This window comes from Gallus gallus, chromosome 11 (genome assembly GCF_016699485.2).
Source record: "Gallus gallus isolate bGalGal1 chromosome 11, bGalGal1.mat.broiler.GRCg7b, whole genome shotgun sequence".
Lineage (NCBI taxonomy): Eukaryota > Metazoa > Chordata > Aves > Galliformes > Phasianidae > Gallus > Gallus gallus.
In genome coordinates, this window is record NC_052542.1 from 10,812,127 (window position 1) to 10,839,785 (window position 27,659).

A 27,659-nucleotide genomic window follows, 5' to 3' on the forward strand; every position below is an offset into this window, starting at 1 on the left:
GATATCCAACTTGAAGGTCAAAGGTAGCTGCCGTCCTGAAATTACTGCTTGTATAAATGCTATCTGTACACTCTGCTGATCTCACTTACATAATAAAATAAACAAACTGGGTCTAGCTCTTTGCCACCTCGGCTATGGAGCCTTTGGCCTAAGGATCTACTAACTGCACTTAGATTTCTGCAAATGTAGAAATCCTTACTCTACGTGACGTAAACTAGACGAGTGGAACCTGGAAGCAGTGCTACATACCTGGGAAGCGGAATTCTTGAATGCTGCCTGGCATTTCATTTTAATGGAGAGCATTTTGCAGTTCACGTTCAATCAGTGAACAATGCACAAGTCAGAGACCAAGGCAGAAAAACCCTGCCACATGATGACATTTGCCTCCTGCACCCTAATGTACTGCTACCTGTCTTGATTTCAATAGCTGAAAAACAGAGAAAAAAAGCTGCAGAGCCCATAAAATCTACAGAGCTGCACAATGCTGCTGGAAGGTAGCAGTATGGTCAGCAATATGGCTGGGAGAACTGGAGCAGCCTCAGAGTAACACATGGGAAGCATGTACGACACAGAAGAGAAGTTCTTTGCAATGCTGCAAGGATGCGATCCAGGCTTGTTCTTGGCAGTCCAAGCTGAAATGGGCGCTGGAGTAATTCTGGTGAATGAAGTCTCTCTGCAGTGCCAGTAATGAAGGCCTGTGAGCCAGTGCTAAGAGGCACTCTGGAACTGACAGATGGCACAGAGCGCGGCCTAGAACGCCGTGTAAATAAAGCGCCATGGAAAATACAGAAAGCACAAAGCTAATGCTACCACAGCTGATCCTTCTAGGGCAGTTATTGCTAATCTAAAAAGAAAGAAACTGGGGGTAGTGGAGACCGTTTCTCTCCTTTCCTAAAATCTACGAGCACTCTGAATTCCAGCACTGCACTACTGTTCCAGACGAGGTACCACAACGGTCAGAAATGTACTGCTATCTCAGTTGTAAAACTCACCCACAGAACAGAACTTTCGTGAAAAATCTCAGAGGACGTTCCTGTGTGTGAATCAGGCCAAAACCTCTGGGACATCACCGCTATCTTTGACAGAAGAAAGTCAGTTTTACTTGCAAATCAGGTCTTTATTGATTTAGCTTTATTAACACAACCTTGCTGCCACATTCTTCTTCAGCAGTGGCAAAGCTACAGAAAAACCTGAGGAGCAGACAGATCTGTTAACTGTACTGAACAGGTGAGGCTTCTGTGGTGGACATGAACCGAGGGAACAGTAAAGGATCACAAAGTGGAAATTGGTCCACTGCAATGATCACAGCAAATAAGCGTCAATATGAGAACTGAGAAGAAAAGGTGAAAGGAAGGGACACGATATTTTATCCTCCAAAATATTTTAAATAATTCCTTTTGCTACCCTAAATACTATGCCTATTAGGCATGGTTAAACGGTAAATTATAGCTCCGGATTAACTTTCTTGTTTTCCATTCTTTTCCTGGTTGGCTTTTCAAACATCACCTTTTCCCAGAAGTCTGCCTTCTTTTCCTTCAACTTTCTGGCTTTCCTTTGTTTTAGATTTATCTCCATGTATTCTTCATTTAGATTATACGATGGCCATTCAGCCAGACCTTCCCCATTAGGATGCCTGTAAACAATAAGAAAGAAAGAGAAAAACCCTGAAATTTGATAGCAATCCAGAAATCATCAAGAGAAGATTTCTGGACTGTTGATGAATGAGATCGGTGTAATTATTCTACAGGCAGTGGAACTGAGGTACGAGGGAGTGACAGGATTTGCCTGTATCCTTCCAGGAAACCAGAAGCACATCCAATAAATAAACAAACAAACCAACGTCTCCTGAGTCCCACTACAACTGAGGAAATGGGCCACGTGGTTTAGTGCCGTAGGTCTCATCCTAGCTTTGTGGGACTGAAATTCTCTGTTCTGAGCGTGATGGGGCAAAGGCTTCTTCATTCTGATACAAGAGGATGGAATTCCGTGCTTCAACATTTCCAGGATATTCCCTTAGATGCAGTTACAAGTATGGCCACATGTAAATATACCTCAACACATCACAAAGAATACCTGCTAGTAGAATGCTTTCCTTACAAATTTGAGAAAGTAGCAAGAGGACTGTATAGCGTTCTCTAGTTGTTCTCTAAGAGCAGGATATTGTAAGTAAAAAGTAGGTGCAAGATGTAAGCTGAATCAAAAGACTCTAGTAACAGATTAATTCATGCTTGTTACAACGCAGCTGGATTGCTCTAAAGTTCATGGAAGTAAAAAAAAAAAACTTCAGTTTGCATGGACTTTGAAACAGACTATGAACTACAGTGAAAATGACGGTAATAAAAGCAGAAAAAGTGGTGAAAAAACTATATATTCTCATTCTCACGATTTTCTTTCCAAATGAGAACTGTACCCAATCTGTTTCATGGGAAAGAAACGACTGCTTTCTGGGTATTACTGTTTTAGGCATATGCAAGTAGTGGCAAGTGCTGGATTCACAATATTCCTGAGGGTGTGAAACCTTTCACCGAACCATTCAGAGATCAGCACGTTCATTTGGGCTGTGGCACCAGAGGATTCTGTCTGAGGCAACCAGAGCCCATGCTTCCAAAATCCTACGAGAATGCCCAAACTGTTATGGCAATTTGGAGAGGTTTGGAGAGCATGCTCTTAATTCTTCCTCAATGGACCAGTTCCATTTTTCCGGAAAAGATGACTTACTGACTGAGTCATGTGACAAAAGGGACTTTCACCCAGGCCTTGGTCATGTTTTCACTTTTTGGCAGTACGTACATTTATGAACAGTTATTTGTTCATACAGGATTTGCAACAGTGTCATGGTTTTGTAATTTTGCTATTGGTATTCCACATCATAACATCATCTACAGCATGGTTACTTAAAGAGTTAATACTCCAGTTCCGTGGATTGACATCCTTTTAGATACTTGCTTCTCAAAAGAGAAGAACTCTCTTTTCTCAAAAGAGAAGAACTACATATCCCAGAGGACCTCACAGTCAGAGAAGGAAGATACATCACGCAAGTCATGGGATCTGGCTCTTTCGACTCTCTCTCTGGCAGCCAGGAAGAGGAGTGGGTGTGCTTCCAAGCCGTGCGCCTTCATTCAAGTAGGCCTTTCGGTTTCGGGAACTTTCTTTTTTGATTTATTACCCTTAATTTCAATTAGATTGTATTATATTGTGTTATCTTGCATTCCGATACCATAGTTAGTAAAATACGTTTTCCTCCTTAGATCGTTGCCGCTGCTCCGTTCTTTTCCTTCTCTGAGCCCAGCTCCCGTTTCACTACCCCTTTCCCTTTTCTCTTCCCATTTTTGGGAACCAGGGGGCCGACGGGTCTACTGCCCCCTGTCACGGGAATAGATTTATCTAGATTGGTCTAGACAACTCCGTGACAGTTCACAGAATAGGAAAACACTTGGGATCCCACGGCTGGTTTTTGACGGATGCTCTTCTCCTCACAGGGAGGCTGTAAGAATGACGACCAAGGACACTCTCGATAAGGAAGAGCGAAAGGAACAAACCACATATTCTGACACCTGTGGCATATTCTGTAAACATAATTTCTTATAGAGAATCAAGGGAAGTTTTCCTGTGATCATGACAACAAACGACACATTAGTGAGTTAGAAAGTCAAGATTAAAATCTGCATTCTGACAAATTAACGTTGACCTTACTTCAGGTTGCAAAAGGAAAATGCATCCTCCGCAGCTCTCACAAATCTGTGCGTTCTCTCCTCCTTTCACTCCTCATTTGTTCTGTGAGCTGTACCCAAAACTCCATTTTGTCTTCTTTCAGTTTCTTTGCTGCCTTTTGGATGAGGTCTATTTCCAGGTATCTTTCATCCAGATCATACTGAGGCCAATGGACCAAGCCTTCCCCATTGGGATTTCTGGAAACAAAACAATGGAAAGTTACCTTTCCATTGGTGCTCCGACTTGTCAACATGAGATTGTTTCAGAAGACTAACAGGAGCTCAGATGACACCATTCAAGGACCTGAACACATGCATGTTTTTATCAAAATGCTCATCACTGGAATAGCACGCACTTAATAATGCTTGCCATTGCTTTGGGATTTAATCCTCCCCTGCAGATACAAATACCTCCGAGATTTTATTTTGGATTGCATGTTCATTTCCAGAGTTTTTCTTGCAATCATTAAGAAGAGAAACTATTTGTTTCAGTACTTATCTTAAATTCCGCCACGTTTACAGCCATGCTGCTGCTACGCAGCAATGAGCTGCAGTTAGTGCTTCGGATCTCACCCGTTTCTAGCAAAGTTAGTCCAGTATTTCATAACAGCTCTGCTAAGTTTATTTTCTTCTTCTGTAGCATTCCCTGCAAAGTGAGAGGAGAAATGGCAGTAGTCAAAGATCAGTACTCAAAAAACAGCAGTCCAATCAATTCCAATACACTGTAAACAATTCTGTGGCAAAGGGGCTTCGGATTCTATTATTTCTAAACAAAATTCCATTCTGAAAGACCTCAGGGAAGTGAAATTAATAACAATGCTGATTTCAAAAGAATTCTTTAGCAAGCATAGATACATCACCAGCTAAGAACGGCTTTCCAAAGACAAAGGCAATCTCATCTCCATGATCTGCTTTTACAAACTCTGGTACGACACCCGTGGCTGAGCTTGGCCGATGCTGAAATTCATAAAAGTAGACTGGGTGGCCAGCATCTAACAGGAAATAAAATCAAAAACAAGAGTGCTAGTGTTGCAAATGCCACACAACAACGATGATAAACTTTCACCACAAGCTATTTTGATCAAATGAAAACACTAGCAGTTCTTCTGATAACAAAGTGTGATACATACATCATGTCCACAGACACGCTCAAGGATGGAAGACAACAATTGTTTGAATAGATGCTGAATTACAGACTCACCTCTATGGTATCCAGCCACTTCAATGGCTGGGAAAACAAACATGTGATCCCCTATTGCATCAAGAAGGCCATCTCGCACCTGAGCACGGCTCTCTGCTTTCCCTATGTATTCATTGAATACGAGATCTACAATATCAGATGGAACACTCTGAAACAAAAAACAAAAACATGATAATGAATATTAAAAGAAGTAACAGCGTACTGGTGTGTGGCGCCTGCATGTGTCTGGCTAGACTCCAAACATTACCATCTTTCAGAGACAATCCCCTACTGCGCCCAAGCAGAGCTCACAGTTCACAGTGGCACACCCTCAACTAACATAGATGTTCTTAGCGAAAAGAGATTTGCAAGATCAAAAAGGATGCCCTCAAATACCTCTAGATAAATAGCAATTGGTGATGCTAAGAGACAGATATGGTTCTCTGTCCTTCCCTTTGTGGAAACAACCCTCCTAAGAGAAAAGAAATCCTGCTAAATTTCATAAGATCCATTTCTTGCTGCAGACAGCCATAATTTACTCCCTTTCAGAGCAACCCTGGGCTCTGCCATTCCCAGATTATGATAGATTCCTATGGCTCTACATGATCCTTTACAAGTACTGGCTATGTTTACCAACCTCTTAATTCTTCCCTATTCATCTGTAATTTTTGGTTTCCTAGTTTCAAGAGAGCACAAAGCAACCAGAAAGCTGACAGCTTTGTCATCCACAGGGAAGTGAAATCTCTGAAGCCTACATGCAGGTCTCCTGGTGCCATTTCAGGCATCCCCGCAAGGTGCCCTTTCTAGTCTGCATGTGAAGCTTCAGAAAGGCTTGTGTGTTCTATATGCGCTGTGTCATACCTGCCAGTAGAACGCATATGTTGGATAACCTACGATATCTTGAATGTCATGGGACCTATGTTTACTTATCTGCATTGCTCCTGGATTTCCACTGAACTCCTTTTTAAAAAGATGAGGCATTTAGGATAGAGACTTCGAGTATCATCTGTGTTGATTCATCACTATTAGCAATACGAAATGTGAACATGGCATTATCCCAATGAAGAAATAGCATTGGCTTATTCTGGAAATGGTCTCTCACCTTAAATGATAATACAAATGAGCTCTGTAATACTTGACGTGCAACTTCTTTGTCCAGACCTTCTGTAAAATCAGGAACTTTCATCATCTGCATGACAAAGAGAACACATATTTATGAGGAAATCTTATATCCACAGACTTATATCTAAATAAAGCTATTATAAGTCTCTTACTTCAGGAATTACCCATCCAAATTCACAGTTATTCACTCCTATTATATATGGGACTGCATTGATTGCTTTTTCAGACAGCAATTCCCTGGGGCTCTTTGGAAAAAATACACCATCCACAGTTGAACTGATGAACATGGAAGGCTGGAGAAACATTAACAAAGAAACAAAACAAAAACATCACCAAATAAACATATCAAGTGAAAATATAAGAAGTGTATATTCAGGCTCTCTTAATTTTATACAATAGATGTTTTGAACCAGAGAAGATTTGCAAATCTTAGCATTGTACTTTAAATATTCATGAAATGTAGGTTACTGTCAATTTACATCTCCTCTTAGTTAGAACAAGCCTAGTATGAACGTGTGAAGAGGTGACAGAAAACCAAACTTCTACATTGGAACTGCAAACTAACAGGAAAGCCAGCACTGTGGTAAGAAATCTAGGGAACATAATTATGATGGTAAGTAATGTTCAGTTTCTCCACGAGAACTGTGACATCTCATACTCTTGCCTCTTCTCTTGACAGAACCTGACAGTGAAACATGTGTAGCTCAGTGCCCATACAGAATTAAAGAGAAGGAACCTGTTCACATTTCCCAGGTGACGTATAGCATAGTTTCAGAGTTGTCATATCCTAAAAACATAAAGAAGGGGCAGGTGTTAGATAGACCTCAAGTTCTCTTACTATTGCAGGACATACATAGCATGCTCTGTTATGATCAAATCTGAAATGTCCTTCATTATACAAGGAGTATACCTACCATTTTTAGAGTTATCTGTTCCATCTCTTCCTCTGTTTTTTCTCTCAAGCACTCAACCAGAGCAGCGGAACTGGACTTTTCACAGCCAGATGCAGCAGCAATTCTCTGCAATCAATAGAAATGAGTCACATTCTCATTTACTAATTATCCATATACTTCCCTTAGAAGGGCTCTATGTGCCCCTGACTCTGGAGTCCAGAGGAGGAGGGGAAAGTGGTCTCAGTTCCTCAGAAAGGATCATCAAAGCCAGAAGTATTTCAGCTGCAGATGCCAAGATAGGAAGCCTTCATAACCCTTCACGCTGTGGGCTGAACAGAACGACAAAACCTACTCCATCATAATATCTTCATTCACTAGCACACCAGGGTAGTTGTTCTGGTATGTAACAAACTGGGCTGAGAAGTCTGGATGGCATAAGGTAGTTAGAGTAATGCATACATAGAATATAACCACGTAGGTGATGAAAAAAAAAGAGCACATTACACCCTTCTCAATGACACACAGTCTTTTTGAATGAAGTAATGCAATTTCTCAGCTGTTCTTAGACAGACCTCAGTGCAATGCTGCCTCTTTTACACCCCAGGTTAGCAAAACAAAGCACTTGCAGGTCGCTTGTTACAGATGACAAATTGGGTTGAATTGGGCTCTTCTTTTTAATTATAACTAAGCTGAATACACTTGTGTTACTTTGAGCACATCGGGCTCCTGACAGGAGGGAAAGACAACAGTATTTAGAATCTGGTGCCATTTTCCAGTCAAAAATACCAGCTCAACTTTTTCTGAAGACAGTTACTTTATTTCTTTACATTTCATACTCATTCAATGCCTTCCCTCTCTGCTTCCTCAGTCTTCTGCTTTCACTCAGACATCTGTGGATAGTTGGGTATTTGGAAAGAAAAGTTTCACTGAACGTGTACTATTGCAAACAGGAATACTGCCTCTAGTGAATGTGGTTGAAATTCCACAAGAAAAATATCTAGATCCACTATTAGGAATAAACCGTTTAAGATGTTCAAAACTATCTGAAAATTATATATGCCACAAAATACCCACTTGTGCTTCTTCCTCAGGCTTATCAGTGAATAAAGCCCTGATTGCAGTACCACTCTCTGAAATGGCCTTATGGAACAAGCCTTTTGCCAGTGGAGATAAGACCTGGAAAAAAAAGCACCAACCAGACACAAGAACAAGCATTACTGGAAGTGCCTTCTGATCACTGACATAGAATTTCAATAGCAGAAACTGCCTTTTTTGAAAAAATGTCATCTGATTGATACTCTGTAGCCTCTGATCATAGTTCTGCTGTACAAACGTCCCTGGCAGCATTAACAGGGATAAGTTCATGCCTGCCCTTCCCCTCCCATCACACTTTGCTTACAAGACTTCATGGAACAGCACTGCAAGCCAGATAGGCATCAGGTGATTATTATTGAAGATAACAATAAACATTTAGGATTCTAAACGACAGGATCTGCATTGAAAAAGAACACTTTCAACAGTCAGAAGCTGCACTGTCATCACATTGTACATCAGACCAAGGTGATCTGTGGTTCACGCTAATGCCACCCATTTTTTGGCACTGACTTTTCATTTACATTCTAAGAACAACCGTGTACAGTGGGTTCGTTTCTCAAATAATAAACATTCATGCCTGTGGTGAACTTACCAGAGCAGATACACTGATTCCCCCTGCAGATTCTCCACAGATGGTGACAGATCCTGGGTCTCCTCCAAAGTGTATGATATTTTCCTGAATCCACTGAAGAGCTGCCACTTGGTCCAAATACCCCCAGTTACCACGAGCATACTTATCACCAGTGCTAGGAAGAAATAACAGATTTCTTTAAAAGCTTGATGTAAAAAAAAACAACTCAGAGGTAAACTCAGTCTGCAGCATAAGAAATCAGCTGTGAGGGAGCCTCTCTATGTAATTTAAAAAGAATTGGCTTGAAAAGGGCTGAGATCAGACCAGCTATCAAGCCAGAGCAGTCTCTGAAGCAGATCTGGGACTTGTAAGTTGCTCCCAAGTGCTGCATGTCTAATTAAGAAACATGCAGTTTATTTGCAAAAACAAGTATCCTGCAGGTCATTTCACAAAGGATTTGCACACGTAAGTTTGGAAATCACTTATCAAAAACAGAGACAGCATATCTTACCTAAAGTATCCAACAATACCCAGTCTGTACTGAATTGTCACAACAACCACGTTGTCAAAGGCTGCTAATGCTGAACCATCGTAGGATGATGCTGCTCCTAGAACTAATCCACCTCCATGGATCCACACAAAGACCTGGAAGGGGAAAAAACAGAAACGGTTCAGCACAGGGAAGAGCTCCCTGTGATACAGACTAGATATCCTAGCTTGTGCTGCTTCACTCGTGAGTCCTAATTGTGAAATTACATTTCACAAATGGTCAACGTCTTTCAAACTGGAGACTGGCAGCCTCACAACAGGCACTGATTCCATTGAATACTTGAATTTTACCAGTGCCCCTGCAGGAAATCCAACACTACTTCTGTAAAAAAATCAGTCAGATTTTATTTATTACTGTGCCAGTAAGGTCCACATTCTGTATAAGATGTAAGTGTGTTGTACATGTGTTGTAATCCTGAGGAAGCTGTTACAAGATTCAAGGTCAGGCTTAATCTGTCCCATCAAAAATAGAAGCCATCAAGCTTGCGAGAGGTTTTGTAATGATTTTCCTTACAGGCAGCTTCTCCTGTTTTTCTGTAGAAACAGGTGTGTAAATATTCAGGTATAAGCAATCTTCAGACATCTGGAGACGAACTTTTTCTTTTCTATTAGTAAAAACATCTGACAGAAACTGTCCTAATACTTTGTCCTGTAGACACCTGAAAAAATAAGAGAAATAAGAATCAACAGAAATTAAAAAATCTCTCAGCTACAGAGTGCAGCTTTTTTGCAAAGTACAAATCTCTGGTATGTTTCTGGATTTCGTGCAACAGAAAACATCCAATGAAGTTTTAAGTTCCAATACGTTTCTTCCATTGAGTTGGCATGGTAAGCCCTGTAAAAAGGGGCCACAGTCCAGAGCACTACAATTTGACCTCGAATGTAGTTTTGCATGCTTCAGAACATTACAGAAGTATACTTGCAGATAGATAGAGCTATAAGTCACTTCACATAAAATGCATGATGATTATTTTGTAACTTCAGTAGCATTTTGTATTGCAATTACTGAGCTACTGGTACTAAAGAAGGGCAGCAGTACAAGTGGATTTACTCACATGGCCTACTAAGCATGGGACTCATTTAGCATTATAGCTTATAAAGAATTCTTCAGAAACGCATTCTCTGTAGCAGATGTGGGAGGAGGTGAGATGACACCAAGGAGTTAATCCTTGTGGCTTTGGATCACCCTGCATATCAGTGCCCTCAAACCGCAGGCAATATAAAATCACTGAGAACATGAATGCTTTTCTTCTTGCTCTACTTACATTGGTGGGTAGGAAGTGGCATCTCTGACACCTTTCCATGGCTCAGGTGGCTGGGGTTCAGAAAACCTCAGTGGTCCAACAGGAGCCTTAGCAAAAGGAAGTCCCAGAAAGACATTTACACTCCTCTCAGCCGCATCTACTTTGAATTGGTATCCTCGGGCAGTCCCGTATTTGGTCACCACTTCTGGTTGCTCTGCTTTTTGCCCTGGGGGTTGCGTGCACAACATCACATCACGGACTGGTCTACTAGCGAGCAACTGGCAGCTTTCTAACAGCTGAGTGTGTCAAGTGCTACCTGAATATGCACCTACTGTTTGTTTCAACAAGTCGTTTTCAAACACATGCCTTCAACAAACGCTAATCGCTAGAGCTGACATTAGTTCAGCCTTCATTCCCATAGCGTTCCCAGGTATGATCTCCCTCAGCTGCACCATGCCTGCACCATATAATTTGCTCACTCTCCACACACATCAGTAACATCAGTAAAGTTTGTAGATCGCTGTTCTTACTTAAAAGTCCACCGGATTGCCCCCCCCCCCCCAAAAAAAAGGCATTTCCTGATTTAGAAAAGGATCTGAGGGTGCACAAAACATATTTGGGAATCTGGATAGAACCTACAGATACAGGAGAAAACTTCTACCATATCTGCAAACAGTCAGGCACCCACAAGTGGTGCAAACTTTCAGGTAAGATTTACTTCAATCCTGGTGACAAATTTCTCAAAATCAACAACAGATATGGCATTTTGGACTCTGACTCGGCAGACAAAATTTCACAATAGGAATTTAGTTTTGCTAGCTGCACATGAGAAAGAATAAGGAGACAAATGCCTGAAAGCAGACCAGAGAAAGAAACAAAGAGCTCTTTGCTGTTCAGACCTCAGTTCTGTGCAGCAGAGTTGGGAGTCCGGGGCCTCCTTTAAGCTGGGACTCCCACAGGGATGAAAACTTCACATGCACTCTAGCTCCTCACCGCAGGCAAGAGTAAACAACATTTTGGAAGCTTACCAGTCGCTACGAGAGCCGTGATCCCGGCGGTGAGAATCAAGGACAGCAGCGTGTTCTTTTCAGTTGCCATTTTGCAGCCTACTCACACACTGACCCACTCCGTGCACTGCCTTTAGTACTCTGTAAGTACAGCTGTTGCGCAACACAAACGCTGATTAGGAAAAGCAGTGCTCAAGCTGTGAACCAAATCGACCGGGGCCAGCCTTGAGCAACTGTCAGGACCGAATGGCACTCCTCCAAAGGGAGCGTAATGCAGCTTAACCGTACGTGGGAATAGGGAACCTTCGGCTGTGCGGAACGGCCCCAGAAGTCTCACACACTAAGGCTGCCTAGGGATCCTTATAGCACTTCTGCACTGAACTTCAGGCAGCAGGGATTTGCTTAAAAATGCACTGAAAACCGTCCTCAGAACACCAGGAGATTCTTCCTGCTGCAGTGCCACTACCATTACCGTCTTCAACAATTAAGTCAGGACTTGCTTTTGCTACACAGAGAACAAACCAGGAAAACTCTCCTATTTTTTGACAAAAGCAATACTGGAAAAATTCTAGCTTATCCTGCAGGGTCAGTACTCCACCCGCCACGCAGTCCTGTGCATTCAGAAACGTTTGGCCAGTATCACACGATACACAAGTTTTGCAACACCTAAGAGAACTTTTCTCCACTACTGCAGTACAGGAGCCATATTCAAGGATTTGAGTGGTAAGAACACATTTAATCCCTCTGAAACATCAGAAGGGTTTACTTCCATATGAACTCACATGTATCCTTGGGCATGATATGAAAGAAAAGCAAGAAAGCACTGAATAGAAATAGATTATCCATCTCTTGTGATAGCGTTTGATTTTTGTTTCCAGGCTCAGCTTTTGTTTTCCACCATTTCTTTTTCTTTTCTTTTTCACCATTGTCAACAGATCTTACCTAGGATTCCTGTTTTGTAAATTTTTGTCTTTAACAGTGACTCACCTGTTTTTTTAGTTCTACATGCCCTAAGATTAGATTAGTTCTACACATTAAGCACATAATGGTCCGTTGTGACATGGCTTTGTTCATGTCTGCACAGGTGTGATTTACAACTCGTGTAGGCAAATCTGGGAAACTGAAATGGACTGCACAGAGAGCAAACAGCTGGCAGTACACAAATAATATGGACACGAGCTTCATCTTAGTCTATTTTTGGGTTATATGGATGTTCCTTCAGAGCCCTTATTTTTTTTTTTTAATTGTTTCACAACAGCAAAGCTCATGCCAAGAAAATTGGCCTGAGATCAGTCTGCACAGCAATGCACCTAAAGTTTGAACCTTCTAGGTCCACACAGAAAATCATAAAATCATAGAACTGTTCAGATTGGAGAACGCTATGAAGATCGTCTTGTCCAACTGTCAATCCACCACCACCATGTTCACTAAACCATGACCCTAAGTGCCACAAACACTCTTCAGTCATTCATTGTCACACCCTCTTTTTCAAGCTCACACACACATTGTACAAAATGTCTGTATCCCATCCACATTCACATTGATATCCAACTTGAAGGTCAAAGGTAGCTGCCGTCCTGAAATTACTGCTTGTGTAAACACTATCTGTACACTCTGCTAATCTCACTTGCATAATAAAATAAACAAACTGGGTCTAGCTCTTTGCCACCTCGGCTATGGAGCCTTTGGCCTAAGGATCTACTAACTGCACTTAGATTTCTGCAAATGTAGAAATCCTTACTCTACGTGACGTAAACTAGACGAGTGGAACCTGGAAGCAGTGCTACATACCTGGGAAGCGGAATTCTTGAATGCTGCCTGGCATTTCATTTTAATGGAGAGCATTTTGCAGTTCACGTTCAATCAGTGAACAATGCACAAGTCAGAGACCAAGGCAGAAAAACCCTGCCACATGATGACATTTGCCTCCTGCACCCTAATGTACTGCTACGTCTTGATTTCAATAGCTGAAAAACAGAGACAAATAACATGTTTATGGGTGCAGAGATAAAAGAGGGCCCACAAATACGTATGGCTACAATTATGCAGGGTAGAAACATTCAGAAATATGCATTTAAAACAGGGACAGTTCATTTTTTTTTTTAATTCCTCCGTTTTTTAAACTCAGCCCTTGGTGAAGACTAAATGAAGCTGGACCACTGTGTTTACCTGTAAGAAGTCAGTTCCTCTGCACTTCTCTGCATGCACACCCAACACAAGCATATATTCTGTGCATACACATACAGTGCTGCCTGGATTTCCCCTTTTAAAGGAGGGGTACAGCTCCAAAGGGACGAGTGCGTGAAATGAATATCCATCAAGATTATTTTCCCCTCACAAAACACATCAACTACAACAAAGGACAAGGGACAGGAGGTTACCTAGAACGTCCACGTAATCAAAACAACAATTGTGCAAACACACTAACCTGATCTCTCAAGTCCTGACTGCCAACAGAATTCGGGAAGAAAGAGATTGGGAACTCTGCCGTGTTTTCTCCAGTCAAGGCTTTCACATACAAGAGATGGCCAGGGAGTAACAGTAGGATATAAGTAGAACAATCTTGCAGAGATACAGAGGGGACATTAAGGAAAGGCAAGGGGAGGAAAAAAAGCTGAAGAGCCCATAAAATCTACAGAGCTGCACAATGCTGCTGGAAGGTAGCAGTATGGTCAGCAATATGGCTGGGAGAACTGGAGCAGCCTCAGAGTAACACATGGGAAGCATGTACGACACAGAAGAGAAGTTCTTTGCAATGCTGCAAGGATGCGATCCAGGCTTGTTCTTGGCAGTCCAAGCTGAAATGGGCGCTGGAGTAATTCTGGTGAATGAAGTCTCTCTGCAGGGCCAGTAATGAAGGCCTGTGAGCCAGTGCTAAGAGGCACTCTGGAACTGACAGATGGCACAGAGCGCGGCCTAGAACGCCGTGTAAATAAAGCGCCATGGAAAATACAGAAAGCACAAAGCTAATGCTACCACAGCTGATCCTTCTAGGGCAGTTATTGCTAATCTAAAAAGAAAGAAACTGGGGGTAGTGGAGACCGTTTCTCTCCTTTCCTAAAATCTACGAGCACTCTGAATTCCAGCACTGCACTACTGTTCCAGACGAGGTACCACAACGGTCAGAAATGTACTGCTATCTCAGTTGTAAAACTCACCCACAGAACAGAACTTTCGTGAAAAATCTCAGAGGACGTTCCTGTGTGTGAATCAGGCCAAAACCTCTGGGACATCACCGCTATCTTTGACAGAAGAAAGTCAGTTTTACTTGCAAATCAGGTCTTTATTGATTTAGCTTTATTAACACAACCTTGCTGCCACATTCTTCTTCAGCAGTGGCAAAGCTACAGAAAAACCTGAGGAGCAGACAGATCTGTTAACTGTACTGAACAGGTGAGGCTTCTGTGGTGGACATGAACCGAGGGAACAGCAAAGGATCACAAAGTGGAAATTGGTCCACTGCAATGATCACAGCAAATAAGCGTCAATATGAGAACTGAGAAGAAAAGGTGAAAGGAAGGGACACGATATTTTATCCTCCAAAATATGTTAAATAATTCCCTTTGCTACCCTAAATACTATGCCTATTAGGCATGGTTAAACGGTAAATTATAGCTCCAGATTAACTTTCTTGTTTTCCATTCTTTTCCTGGTTGGCTTTTCAAACATCACCTTTTCCCAGAAGTCTGCCTTCTTTTCCTTCAACTTTCTGGCTTTCCTTTGCTTTAGATTTATCTCCAAGTATTCTTCATTTAGATTATACGATGGCCATTCAGCCAGACCTTCCCCATTAGGGCTCCTGTAAACAATAAGAAAGGAAGTGTGAATATAATCTCCAATCCATTAGGGAATTAAATTACAGCAATTAAGAATAAAGCAACAATACAACAGACTCAGTATGGAATCATTTGGATAGCAGTTACAGTATTTTTCTAGTAACGTATCTCAATCTAATTCTCACCCATTTCGAGCAAAGTTTGCCCAGTACTTCATTAGAGTTCTGCTAAGGTTCTTTTCTTCCTCTGTTGCTTCATCTGAGAAATAAAAAACAGCATTTTTGTCTATAAACATTTTAGTCTTGATACAACTTTCTGGTTACAACAAAAGCACCACAACTGACATACGTCAGCAATCCGGTAATCACTGAGATAAGATTTCAGGACTTCTGAAATCATCGAGGGAAGATTTCATGAATGAAATCAGCATAATTATTCTACAGGCAGTGGAACTGAGGTACGAGGGAGTGACAGGATTTGCCTGTATCCTTCCAGGAAACCAGAAGCACATCCAATAAATAAACAAACAAACCAACGTCTCCTGAGTCCCACTACAACTGAGGAAATGGGCCACGTGGTTTAGTGCCGTAGGTCTCATCCTAGCTTTGTGGGACTGAAATTCTCTGTTCTGAGCGTGATGGGGCAAAGGCTTCTTCATTCTGATACAAGAGGATGGAATTCCGTGCTTCAGCATTTCCTGATTATTCCCTTAGATGCAGTTACAAGTATGGCCACATGTAAATATACCTCAACACATCACAAAGAATACCTGCTAGTAGAATGCTTTCCTTACAAATTTGAGAAAGTAGCAAGAGGACTGTATAGCGTTCTCTAGTTGTTCTCTAAGAGCAGGATATTGTAAGTAAAAAGTAGGTGCAAGATGTAAGCTGAATCAAAAGACTCTAGTAACAGATTAATTCATGCTTGTTACAATGCAGCTGGATTGCTCTAAAGTTCATGGAAGTAAAAAAAAAAAACTTCAGTTTGCATGGACTTTGAAACAGACTATGAACTACAGTGAAAATGACGGTAATAAAAGCAGAAAAAGTGGTGAAAAAACTATATATTCTCATTCTCACGATTTTCTTTCCAAATGAGAACTGTACCCAATCTACTTCATGGGAAAGAAATGACGGCTTTCTGGGTATTACTGTTTTAGGCATATGCAAGTAGTGGCAAGTGCTGGATTCACAATATTCCTGAGGGTGTGAAACCTTTCACCGAACCATTCAGGGATCAGCACGTTCATTTGGACTGTGGCGCCAGAGGATTCAGCCTGAAGCAACCAGAGCCCACGCTTCCAAAATCCTACGAGATTGCCCAAACTGTTATGGCAATTTGGGAGAGCATGCTCTTAATTCTTCCTCAATGGACCAGTTCCATTTTTTTTAAAAAAGATGACTTATTAACTGAGTCATGGGATGAAACACTTTAACCTAGTTCCTAGACCTTCATTCCAAAATTGAAACACAGGAGTTCCAGCCTTGCTCTAATGAACACAAGCTGGAACACTCTGCAAAACAGACTGCAACCCATTCTCTGGAGCCTGAAAGCCAGTCACATTTCCCAGAAAAGAGGACACATTACTTGAAATAACTCAAGTAAAGGAAACAGTGTAGATTTCCTGCTTTCTGAGCACCTTGCTCATCTCCCGCTAGAGATTTAATCAGTCTTTCCCTCAATTTATTTCTCAGTCAAAGCTCTATGGCAAATTCATGAACAGTGTCAGTATTATGACTGAAAACTTGCTACAAAACATCAGCATTTGCCACATTGTTTGCAGCATATATGTAACTTCCTGTGCTTCAGAAACAGCAAACTGTATGTAATTAAGAATGGAGAATATAGTAACGCAGAACACATTCAAACAAGAGAGATATATTTTGATCTCACGGCGAGCATGTGCACTATAACTGGATTAAAATGGAAGTACCAATACTGAATAATGTCAGTACTGTGAGAGTAATTTATTAATAAATCCTGATGTTCAATTTCTTACCCCGCAGGCTTATGTCACCCGCCAGATAAGGTCCTCCAAAGACAAAGCCAACTTCATCTCCATGATCAGCTTTCACATACTCTGGTTTAGTATCCGAGTATGAAGTTGGACGATGCTGATACTCAAACAAGTAGGTGGGAGCTCCAGACTCTAGAAGATGTTAGAGAGTTGTAGGAGAAGCATGTAAGTATTACCTTAAATATGTACAATGCTTTACAGGCAACTGGACACATTTCTGAATGTAACACTATTCCCAAATACATATTTGTATCTTTAATTAAAAAGAAAGAATGCATAGTATTAAGACAATGAAAAAATCATCTCAGGAATACCAATAGAAAACAAAATCCAGTTATTTCCCAGTTTTGCATATTTTGGTGTGCCTTGCCTACACTTAGATGTCAAAGTTTCCAGACTGCAGAGCTGCTGACTTCCCAAGCAGTAGTGGGCTAAAGGGGAAATTCCAGGTTCCTTCAATTTTTAAGCTTGTATACTTCACGTAGCAAACATCTACTTGTGTTATCCTTTTCTTATCTCAGTGTACCGTAAATATAAGCCCAAGTACAAAATACAAGTACAAAAGTAAAGACATCATTTGCTTGATGTGGTCCTGTACACCTAAATCACTCTTCATTCTCAAAGTTCCCAGGGGGATTTTCAAGAAGGCTTACCTACACAACAGGATTTGTTTCTATACCATTTAATTCAGCATGCAGTGAAAAGTTTGAGTGTCCTATTTTGAGACTGTTTTCAAGAGAGTGTTCACTAGCTCACCCCGGTAATAACTCAGTGCTTTGATGGATGGTATGACAATAAATACATCCCCCAGCAATTCCAGAAATCGGTCCCGTAGCTCAGCAGGATCATCTGTATTTCCCAGATATTCATCCATTATTACAGGCAACAATTCTGCTGGTAAATTCTAAACAAATTTAAAAAAAATAATAAAAAAAGGGGCGGGGGGGAGGGGGGGGAACACAGAAAAACTATCACCTTCAATTAGCAGCTAAAAATGTCATGTTTGAAACTTCAGAGATTCCACAAAGGTAGAAAACTAAAGGGTACAACCCATACTGATGGAAAAGCATGATGACAAACAAAACTCATTGACATTTTTTGTGAAAAGCAAAACAAAACAACACGTCTCAGATAAAATTCACAACAGAGTTATATGATTTAAAATTCTCTAGGAATCAATTAATTTCCAGAAGTTTGGAATTTCACCCATCCTGACAATGCTTTTGGCATCTGTTTTCTTCAGGAGAAAATAGACAGGAATAACAGAGGGCAAGACCATGAGGATCTCTAAACACAGCTTAGGTTGTTGGCATTACAATTTACTGTTCAACAGATACATTTCAAAACAAAGAGTGCAAAATATTTTCAGAAACTACTTAAAAAGCTATATTTGATTTACTGAAAAACGCTGCCTTGAAACCCAATAGCCAGGAGACTGGATATCAAATACTGTAAGGCACCATTACAGTAATCCTACATACAAATACATAATGCAAAAATGTTGGTTCAGATTTCTGGAAGGAAAAAGGTATTTCCCAGAATCTAGGCCTGATGCAAACCTATTTCCGATTAGCTCTGTACACTGTAGTCCTGCCAGCTTTACTGGGATTCTCCTCAAACTGTAATGTTACCTTAAGCCTCAGTAACACTCCGCGCAAGTAGAAAATTAGAGAACACTGAACTTCACAAATCTGGTATATGCACCAAAAAGAGGTTTTACTTCTTAAATTAGATTAGTGCAACAATTTTTACCATCATTGATAGTAGAAACTCTAAAGCTGAAGTGATTGATCTTTTATCTCCCACATCCCTCAAAGCTGGTATTGTTGATGTCTGCACAGAAAAAAAAAAAAGAAGTTGCTAGAACCATTTAACTTCTCCAAAGTTTTCATATTTTAACAACTTTATTCCACTTTATTACTACTCATATTTATTTTTGAAGCATCATGTCATATGCGAAAATGTAGGATAATGCAGCAACTGTTTTCAAGAGCTTGTATTTACTGCAGCATATGTTTCATTCATAAAAATTACTACATCAGCCATTCTAACTACTTACTTTATCCTTCAATCAACACACATGGTTAAGAGATTTGTAAGACTGGGGAGCATTGGAGCAAAATTTAAACAACAAGCATATTGTGTCTCAAAGGCTTGCTTTTCACTCAGGTAGGGGAGATCCTATTTGGATCACTGGCAGTCCCTCTCCCAGAGACTCGTGAATACTACATAAATTCAGAACAAATGCTTTGTATTACAAAGCTAAGCATGAATACTTATAAAACAAAGAGGATAAGAAAGATGGGACAAATTCATCCCCTACATTTTGCTGCACTGTACAGCAACTGTAAGCTGCTTACAGTGATCAGTGCAGCATTTTTGAATGTTCAATGTATTGACCCAGAATACTGTGTTGGTAACACCTGCGTGTTTGTTGTGGGGGAAAGGATTGTTTTTATTTTGCAGAGTAATAAGTTAATGACTGCAGCATTATTTTTCACTTTCTCTGCCTGGATAAGGCATTACATTTTCTGGAAAATACTATATAATATTGACAGTTCAGCATGCAGAATGGATCCTGTCTTACTGCTTTGTGACCAAGTGGTTCTGGGTCTCTACCAAATCAGAATGAAAGCAAAATTTGCTTTGTATATATTCCCAACAGCATATACATAAAAAGTGTTCTACAAGCAAAGACCCCACCTACTCTTCTCAGAATCACCTGCATTATTTAATACCAACATTCCAAAAAATGAAGAAGAGATGTTAAATTACAGATCTAACATTCCAGCCAAATTCATTATTGGTGACTCCTATCATAAACGGGACCACGTTAAATTCTTTTCCAGCCAATATATCTTCAGGTGACTTATGAAGAAATACTCCATCCAAAACTAAAGGAAGAAATGGGATTTCCTGAAGGAGTAGAAAAAACACCAAATTACTTGTTAATAGTATTTCCTTTTTTCCTTTAAATCACATAATAAAACATCCACATTTAGCGTTCCAGGTGCAAAAAAGGGCCTTAGGAAATCTGGGTACCGATGGCCACTGTAACGCACAATTAGTTTCCCACAACAGTATGAAATGCTAGCCCAGTTGGGGTATATTAAGATATAATTTAATGGTTTCCTGATCCTGTACTGTTTACAGCTGACATTCAGATCTACTTACATTTGAGCCTTGCACGCAACTTTACAGTTGCTGTGACACTTCACTAAAAAAAGTCTTAACTAAAGAAAAGGTCTGTGAGATAATTTGAATATTTGGGTGTACTTTGACAAAAATTCAGAAAAGTTAACTTTGGAACAGGTCAATTATTAACTCTGGTCTAAAGCTGATCTGAAGTTTTGCAAGGGTGCCATTAAAAAAAAAAATCTGTTACTAAGTAGAGGTTCACTTACTGTACTGTTAAAGACTATATCCATTGCTTCCCGGTTCCTCAAGCAGTTTACTAGTGAGAGTGAACTGTTGGTCTCACACTTAAATATATCTGCAATTTTCTGAAAATTTTTAACAAAGACAAGAACTGTTAGCTATGAGTTAGTCTTTAAGCAATTTACATGCATAAGATCACTGCACGCAGTACTGTCGTTTTATATAAGGCCTAGTTTAGGTCTTCAAGTTTAGATCTTCAAGTACTTTATTTTACTAGAGATCCTACAGTTAGATCATTAAGACAAATAATTCTTTTGTACTTCTCTTTTGTGCTGTATTTCTGTTCACTGTTATACAACAGATCTTGCTGTAGCGATAATACAAAACTGTAACAAAAATCAAGTAAGATAAGGAAATTCAGAGAATCAGCTTGTGAGTTTCAAATTATTACTGCCTACAGCTTCAGGAAGAGAAACAGAAAGGTACTTTCATTTCAAGACGTTTTGTTTGTTCTGTTTTGTTTGCTTTTACTTCAAATTAAGCCTCTCCATAAAAGACCATAGCCAAATAAAAACTGAGTGCTTCTTCTGGATTCTAATTAAACTTCTCATAACACATTCAACCATGTGCATGAAACTAGATATATGCCCAGCTAGGCATGTGTGTAATTGAATATACTTAAATCTACCCACAAACATTTTGATCTCATAACCATATAATCTATTTCCAACATCAAATGAGCATGGTAAGATCGAAAATATATAGACCATTTGAATTAAAATCTTACTTAGTGCTAATCTATTTATCTATATAAATGCCTTGAATATAACCCTAATCAACTTGTTTGCATAACATGCAGATTTTCCTCTTCTTTTAACCAAATAATCAGATACTAGAAATACGTTCCATTATAAAAGCTTTAAAATGCAAAAATGATCCTACCTTAACATCTGCTGAAAGAAGTAAATCTTTATTAGAGGGAATTAGAACTCCACTTTCTAATATTGCTTTATGAAAGAGACCCTTAGACAAAGTAGATAAAACCTGCCAAAAAGGGAGGAACAGAAAGCATTTATTCTATGTCATGGTCCTTATCCTGTAACAATTTGCTCAACTAGATTCTGCATTCAATGGGGAAATACACATTTTTATAGCCTTTTGGGGAAAGCGGTCAGACTTACTTGGAACAAAGTGCCTTTCATCTTCTTTTCAAAAACTGGATTAAACATTAAATGTTACACTAATTGAGTTTACTTTAAAACATTTTTAAAGACATTTTAGAGTATCTATTGCATGCTTACATGTGCAAAAACAGAGCAAGATCCTGCAGATACACCAAAGAGTGTGACTGATCCTGGATCCCCACCAAAGTGTTCAATGTTTTCCTGGACCCACCGAAGAGCTTCCACTTGATCCAAAAATGCCCAGTTCCCACGAGCATGTTCATCACCAGTACTGAAAGAAAAGCAGCATAAGCTAACATCTCAGGAAGAGTAACACTTCTTATACCAGAATAAAATTAACCCTACCAATTTACTGTTTGTGCAGTTTGGCCACGGAAAGATTTGCATAGCCTACCAATCAAAAGACCTTCACACATCTAAGTCATATCTACGACCCATGTTTGTTCATTCATACATAGATGGGCTCCTGGCCTTTTCAGGATATGAATTTTTGCTTTACACAACAATGGACGAAGGAAATGGCAAGAAGGAACACCCTACAGACAATCAAATAAGCCCAACTATGATTTGATAGTAGGCTATAACGAAATGGCAATACAAATGGAATTGAAGGACCAGATTCTTAGCGTTCTCATATCTTAATGTCAGACAACTACAACATTTGAATCACTGTCCCAGTGGGAAACTGGTGTAGGAATTCATCTGATTTAGAAAACAAAACCACTTATGCTTTAAGCAAGATAGAAGGTATCTAGTAAAAAGTGAAATGGGTCATCTTACTTGAAAAATCCAAGGAGTCCAAGTCTGTACTGAATTATTACTACTACAATATCCTCATAGGCTGATAGTGCTGAACCATCGTACCTAGAAGCACCACCAAATACAAAATTGCCTCCATGAATCCACACCATTACCTTTGAGAAAAGAAAGGATAAGACATACATTACACACTGGTTGGCAGGTTTCATTTGAAAAGGGAAGACAACAGAGAATTAATAACTTCAAACCACTGAAAGTCAATGGGAGCCTAATTTCATGTTAATGGACTGTGAATTTCGCATAATATTAGTCTCGCTTATGCAGGACAACATTTTCAAAAGCAATTAAGTGTCTTAGGAGTCATGATTAGGTGCAGGCCTTGTAGAACACAAGGTTTCACAATGGGTTTACGTACGGGTAATTTGTTCTTCTTGTCTGCAGGGCTATAAACATTTAGATACAAGCAGTCCTCAGAAGTTCGGAATTGAATGTGTTTTTCTTTATAATTTTTTTCAGCTTTTTTCAACATTGCCAGATCTTGAGGACATCTTCACAAAAGAAAGAAAGAAAGTGTAATTATTAGTAATAAAACTGAAATATCAGCTATGTACCAACGATAGACAAAACACATTTTCTTTATCAGACTGAATTTCCACTTGGCGCTTGAACTGTCTGTTACTTACAGGAATCCTTATGTTTCCTAATCCCACAGTTCTTATTAAATAACCCACTACCAGTCAATCCAAGCACCTTACTAAAAATAATACCTTTGTACACTAACAAATATGACAGTGCTGACAAGCATAACCAAGTACAATACACACAAATTAAATGAACAGCTCTCACAGTGGTGGGTAAGAAGTTGCGTCTTTCAGATCATTCCAGGGGTCAGGTGGTTCAGGTGGGGAAAACCTCAGAGATCCAACGGGTGCTTTTGCAAAAGGAATCCCAAGGAAAACATTTACAAGTCTGTCTGTTCCCTTCACATTTACTTGTTTTCCTCTGAGCCGTCCATGTGCAATAGTCACTTCTGGTTCAGCAGCCTTCTGTCCTAAGTTGCACAAAAGCCAGGAGGATTAATTTGCATTTTCATAATTATCAGAGAGATTTTTCACTGAGGCTTTTTTTAGGGAACAATTTATTTTGAAGATTTCAGCTTGTTCAATTTTGTTCAGTTTTCATTTTACTTCTGTGCAATGACACTCCCCTCACCGAAAACTTCCATAGCTGGCTCTGTTCCTGACAGCTGGAGCTAGGCAAGACACAGTTTACACACTGTGCAAAATCATAAATCTTAAAAGCAATTTCAGAACAAACAGTAACTGACAAAATTGTCAACGTTTTCTAAGTTTACCATTCAATAAAACAATATCCTTTTAATAAACAAGCCCTTTTATTATTTTCATAAAAACATCTCAAAATAGTTTCATTAAAAAAAGTCACTTTTGCACTGAGCTTATTAATATTCTTTTGCAGATTGCTAATACAAATACAAGAGAGGTACTGCCTTTGAAAACTACTACCCTGTAATTTATTAGTGCAGTTGCTTCCTCATCAGCAGTTCAAAAAAAAAGAAAAAAAAAAATCAAAAATCAAAATCAAAAGACTCTGCATCTTACCTTCTTGTCCACAAATGATGAATGTTATACTACAAACCAAGATACAAAGCAAAGAAATCTGGGTTTGAGGAGCCATTTTTCTCCCAAGTTGGATTCCAGATTATTTTCTGGTTTTTTATGCGGAAGACACTGGTACAAAGGTCTCTGCTGACTGTGCTCTTAGTAGGGAGCACAGCTAAATTCCCTTCTGAAAGCACTTTCAGAGCTGTAATTGAAATGGAGTACAAATACAATCCCTCAGTGTAACACCTAATCATTGCCTGATCCTGATGATGGATGATTTGGCCCAGCATCAACTGTGAACAATGAAAGGTCTTATCCTAGTTAATCTGTTTTTAACTCTACAATCCTATCCACACCTCAATTCCCACTGAAATATTTACTATTTCATATTTTGAATCATGTAAGTGCTACAAAGCAGTGAAATTTGAAAGAGCTTCAGAGCTACTGACTGAAATTCCTGTAAACAAACAAACACAACAAAAAATGTGTTTGCAGATTACAAATAACTGGGAAGAAAGGAATCATAGAATCGCTAAGGTTGGAAAAGCCCCACAGGATCACCCAGTCCAACCATTCACCCATCACCAATGGTTCTTGCTAAAGCATGTCCCTCAACACAACATCCAAACATTGTTTGAACACCTCCAGGGTCGGTGACTCCACCACCTCTCTGGGCAGCCCATTCCAGTGTCTGACCACCCTTTCAGAGAAGTAGTATTTCCTAACATCCAGCCTGAACCTCCCCTGGCGCAGCTTGAAGCCATTCCCTCTAGTCCTGTCACTAGTCACACGAGAGAAGAGGCTGACCCCCAGCTTACTACAACCTCCCTTCAGGTAGTTATAGAGAGCAATAAGGTCTTCCCTGAGCCTCCTCTTCTCTATACTGAACAATCCCAGCTCCTTCAGCCGCTCCTCATAAAGCCTGTGCTCCAGACCCCTCACCAGCTTTGTTGCCCTTCTCTGGACACGCTCCAGAGCCTTGATGTCTTTCTTACAGTGAGGGGCCCAAAACTGGACACAGTACTCGAGGTGCGGCCTCACCAGTGCTGAGTACAGGGGGACAATTACGTCCCTGTTCCTGCTGGCCACAGTATTTCTGATACAAGCCAGGATGCCATTGGCCTTCTTGGCCACCTGGGCACACTGCTGGCTCATGTTCAGTCTAGCATCAATCAAGACCCCCAAGGCCATTTCCTCTATACATCTTCCAGCCACTCTGCCCGAAGCCTGTAGCGTTGCCTGGGGTTATTGTGGCCAAAGTGCAGGACCCGGCATTTGGTCTTATTGAATCTCATCCCATTGGCTTCAGCCCAGCTATCCAGCCTATCCAAATCCCTCTGTAGGGCCTCGCTACCCTCAGGCAGATCGACACTTCCAGCCAGCTTGGTGTCATCTGCAAACTTACTGAGGGTGCACTCAACGCCCTCATCCAGGTCATCAATAAAGATAGTAAACAGGAAAGGCCCCAGCACCGGCTCCTGGGGAACACCACTTGTGACCAGTTGCCAGCTGGATTTAACTCCATTCACCACCACTCTCTGGGCCTGGCCCTCCAGCCAGTTCCTTACCCAGCCAAGAGTGTACCTGTCCAAGCCACAGACTGCCAGCTTCTGCAGGAGAATACTGTGGGAGACAGTGTCAGAGGCTTTACTGAAGTCTAGGTAGACTGCATCAACAGCCTTTCCTTCATCCACCAGACGGGTCACTAAATCACAGAAGGAGATCAGTTTGGTCAAGGAAGAAAGGAAGAAAGGAAGAAAGGAAGAAAGGAAGAAAGGAAGAAAGGAAGAAAGGAAGAAAGGAAGAAAGGAAGAAAGGAAGAAAGGAAGAAAGGAAGAAAGGAAGAAAGGAAGAAAGGAAGAAAAAAGCTTAGTTATTGCAAAGGTTTAACGAGTGCTAGCATATCTGCACTACAATTAGCATGGTAAGTGTGCTTTTCTGCAAGAACTGGCCTCCAACTTTCAAATTAGTTTTTTAACCCTTTTGCATATTTAAAATTAAATGAAATATTAAAGCTGAGGGCCAGATTATAGCATCTTTTCTATGACTGCGCAAGGCAACAGAGCAGCCTCAGTGGAGGTCAGAAAGCAAGGCCAGCAGGGAAGTATGGTATGCATACTTCCCTCAAAAGACAAGGAAAAGACCACAACCACTCCTTCTCTATAAAATAGCTTCCTATAGTGGAAATAGGCTGGCTATCCAATGGGCAGTTTTCCCCTGCTGGCTGAGAAATCTTAAAAAATTCTGTAGTCCATAGGAGCATGACAACACTCAAAGCAAGTAACTGCCCTTAAACAGATAAGCCTCAAGGTCTTCTTCACAGTTGGATCTACAAGTTTAGGCTGCTCCCAGTTTTCAGCTGGCAGAACACACTACATAATGGATCTGTGTTTCTCTACCTTTGATTCATTTCACATCTCCCAGATGAATATTGTCATCAGCACTCAGTTGCAAAACATACTGCTCCAGGGTCTTCTGCACTGCTTGCACTTCATTCACCTCCAGCATGAAGGCACATAAAGCCTGCAAAGCCATCTTCTCCACCACAGATGGGTAATACAGCTAGTAAGTTCACCCTGTCTTGAAATAGAGAAATTTGTCAGTTGGATTTTCTTTAGATGCTTTTTCACCGTAAAGAGTTTCTCCTCAAAATACCAAAACAGGAAGTGAGACCTATCAGATCAAATGAGCTCTGGGGCCACATTAACAGCCCTCACTCACCTCCTCAGCTTGAGCCATCAGCTCTTCATCCTTTTTCTCCCTCTTCTCAGTGAACAAAATCAGTATCAGATGTATTATCAAGTAGATAGATTGCTATTTATTTTTTAGTGATCTAAGAGAAAAAAAAAAAAAACATTTTTTCATGTTTGTTACAGTGTTCTGAATTGAAAGAACCATTTATCACAGCAACAAAACCAACACAGAGAGGAAAGTGCATGTGCCCTGAAGCTGCCATTCCATCCAGAGCCAACCGTCAGAGGTCACACACAGAAAAGTTCCTGGTGCACAACCCGCATCCTGCAGCAGCGACAGGGATCAAACGGCTGCCTCGTGCGTGGTGACAGCTGTGCCGGGGCTGCTTACACAAACGTTTGTCGCGAGTAACACAGGAGTAAAGCTGTTATTTCTGCCGGCTGCCAGGAAGGTGGCTCGGGCAACCGGAGGTGTTTCATTACCCATAACCGTGCCTCGAGGCAGCCAGCAAGCTGTCGAGAGATAACAACGTAAGGCAATCGTTTCTTTTTTGTGATAACCACCACTACAGCCCCGATCGCTCCACTTATTGTAACAGCGTGATTTTTTTTACATGCAGTTCGCTTTTCAAATTAACTCAAAGATTAAAGACATCGCTTTAAGCAAAACGTTTTTAACATGCGACTCAACTCCCCCACCTCACAGCACCCAGCTCACCTCGGAGCCCCACAGCACCCCTCCGCTCACCGGCACTGCCGTTCCGCCCCGCCCAGCTCCTAAGGCCCGCCCGGCTCCTCTCCCGGCCGGGCTCAGCACCGTGCCGACACGCCACTCCTCTGCACGGCTGCGCGCAGTTCA

At 40.7% G+C, this 27,659-nt stretch overlaps 2 protein-coding genes across 15 annotated transcripts; both read right to left on the reverse strand.

The window, feature by feature from the left end:
- Positions 1 to 1,096: 1,096 nt before the first annotated feature.
- CES1L1 (carboxylesterase 1 like 1) lies at positions 1,097 to 11,480 on the reverse strand. 4 transcript variants are annotated; one of them, XM_015292452.4, is made up of 15 exons: positions 11,393 to 11,480; positions 10,386 to 10,590; positions 9,635 to 9,779; positions 9,083 to 9,216; positions 8,593 to 8,746; positions 7,980 to 8,081; positions 6,927 to 7,031; positions 6,749 to 6,799; positions 6,165 to 6,305; positions 5,993 to 6,079; positions 4,912 to 5,059; positions 4,571 to 4,702; positions 4,284 to 4,356; positions 3,694 to 3,908; positions 1,097 to 1,633 (listed from the first exon to the last, which is right to left on the reverse strand). In XM_015292452.4, exons 1-14 carry the CDS (start codon positions 11,460 to 11,462, stop codon positions 3,731 to 3,733), a joined length of 1,725 nt encoding a protein of 574 aa, XP_015147938.3. In that variant the 5' UTR covers positions 11,463 to 11,480; the 3' UTR covers positions 1,097 to 1,633; positions 3,694 to 3,730. The 4 variants fall into 4 exon arrangements, with proteins under 4 accessions (XP_015147938.3, XP_040501870.1, XP_040501872.1 ...); XM_040645936.2 differs by having other exon boundaries at positions 3,689 to 3,908; XM_040645938.2 differs by lacking the exon at positions 6,749 to 6,799.
- Positions 11,392 to 27,590, reverse strand: LOC415787 (fatty acyl-CoA hydrolase precursor, medium chain-like). Of its 11 annotated transcripts, none has more exons than XR_006931231.1 (18): positions 27,549 to 27,590; positions 26,829 to 26,940; positions 26,507 to 26,683; positions 23,332 to 23,536; positions 22,901 to 23,033; positions 22,507 to 22,640; positions 21,844 to 21,997; positions 21,485 to 21,586; positions 20,569 to 20,667; positions 19,940 to 20,080; positions 18,917 to 18,997; positions 17,921 to 18,068; positions 17,147 to 17,296; positions 15,333 to 15,405; positions 15,044 to 15,170; positions 14,530 to 14,613; positions 13,163 to 13,338; positions 11,392 to 11,524 (listed from the first exon to the last, which is right to left on the reverse strand). XR_006931231.1 is itself a non-coding variant. In XM_040645934.2 (15 exons), the coding sequence occupies exons 1-15, from the start codon at positions 24,178 to 24,180 to the stop codon at positions 11,471 to 11,473; spliced, it is 1,761 nt and encodes a 586-aa protein (XP_040501868.1). In that variant the 5' UTR covers positions 24,181 to 24,223; the 3' UTR covers positions 11,392 to 11,470. The 11 variants fall into 11 exon arrangements, 2 of the variants coding, with proteins under 2 accessions (XP_040501868.1, XP_040501869.1); XR_006931230.1 differs by having other exon boundaries at positions 26,507 to 26,687; XR_005839074.2 differs by having other exon boundaries at positions 27,519 to 27,572.
- Between the last annotated feature and the right edge of the window lie 69 nt (positions 27,591 to 27,659).

Coding starts and splice junctions, on each gene's coding strand:
- CES1L1 (XM_015292452.4), bottom strand. CDS start 11,462: ATGGCAACTGAAAAGAACACGCTGCTGTCCTTGATTCTCACCGCCGGG. Junction 8,082..8,592: donor GAATCAGTGTATCTGCTCTG/GTAAGTTCACCA, acceptor TTTTTTTTCCAG/GTCTTATCTCCACTGGCAAA. Junction 6,080..6,164: donor TTGGATGGGTAATTCCTGAA/GTAAGAGACTTA, acceptor TTTGTCATGCAG/ATGATGAAAGTTCCTGATTT.
- LOC415787 (XM_040645934.2), bottom strand. CDS start 24,180: ATGGCTCCTCAAACCCAGATTTCTTTGCTTTGTATCTTGGTTTGTAGT. Junction 20,668..21,484: donor TTCTTTCAGCAGATGTTAAG/GTAGGATCATTT, acceptor AAAAATTTTCAG/AAAATTGCAGATATATTTAA. Junction 11,525..14,529: donor ACGAAAGTTCTGTTCTGTGG/GTGAGTTTTACA, acceptor GTTGCGCAACAG/CTGTACTTACAGAGTACTAA.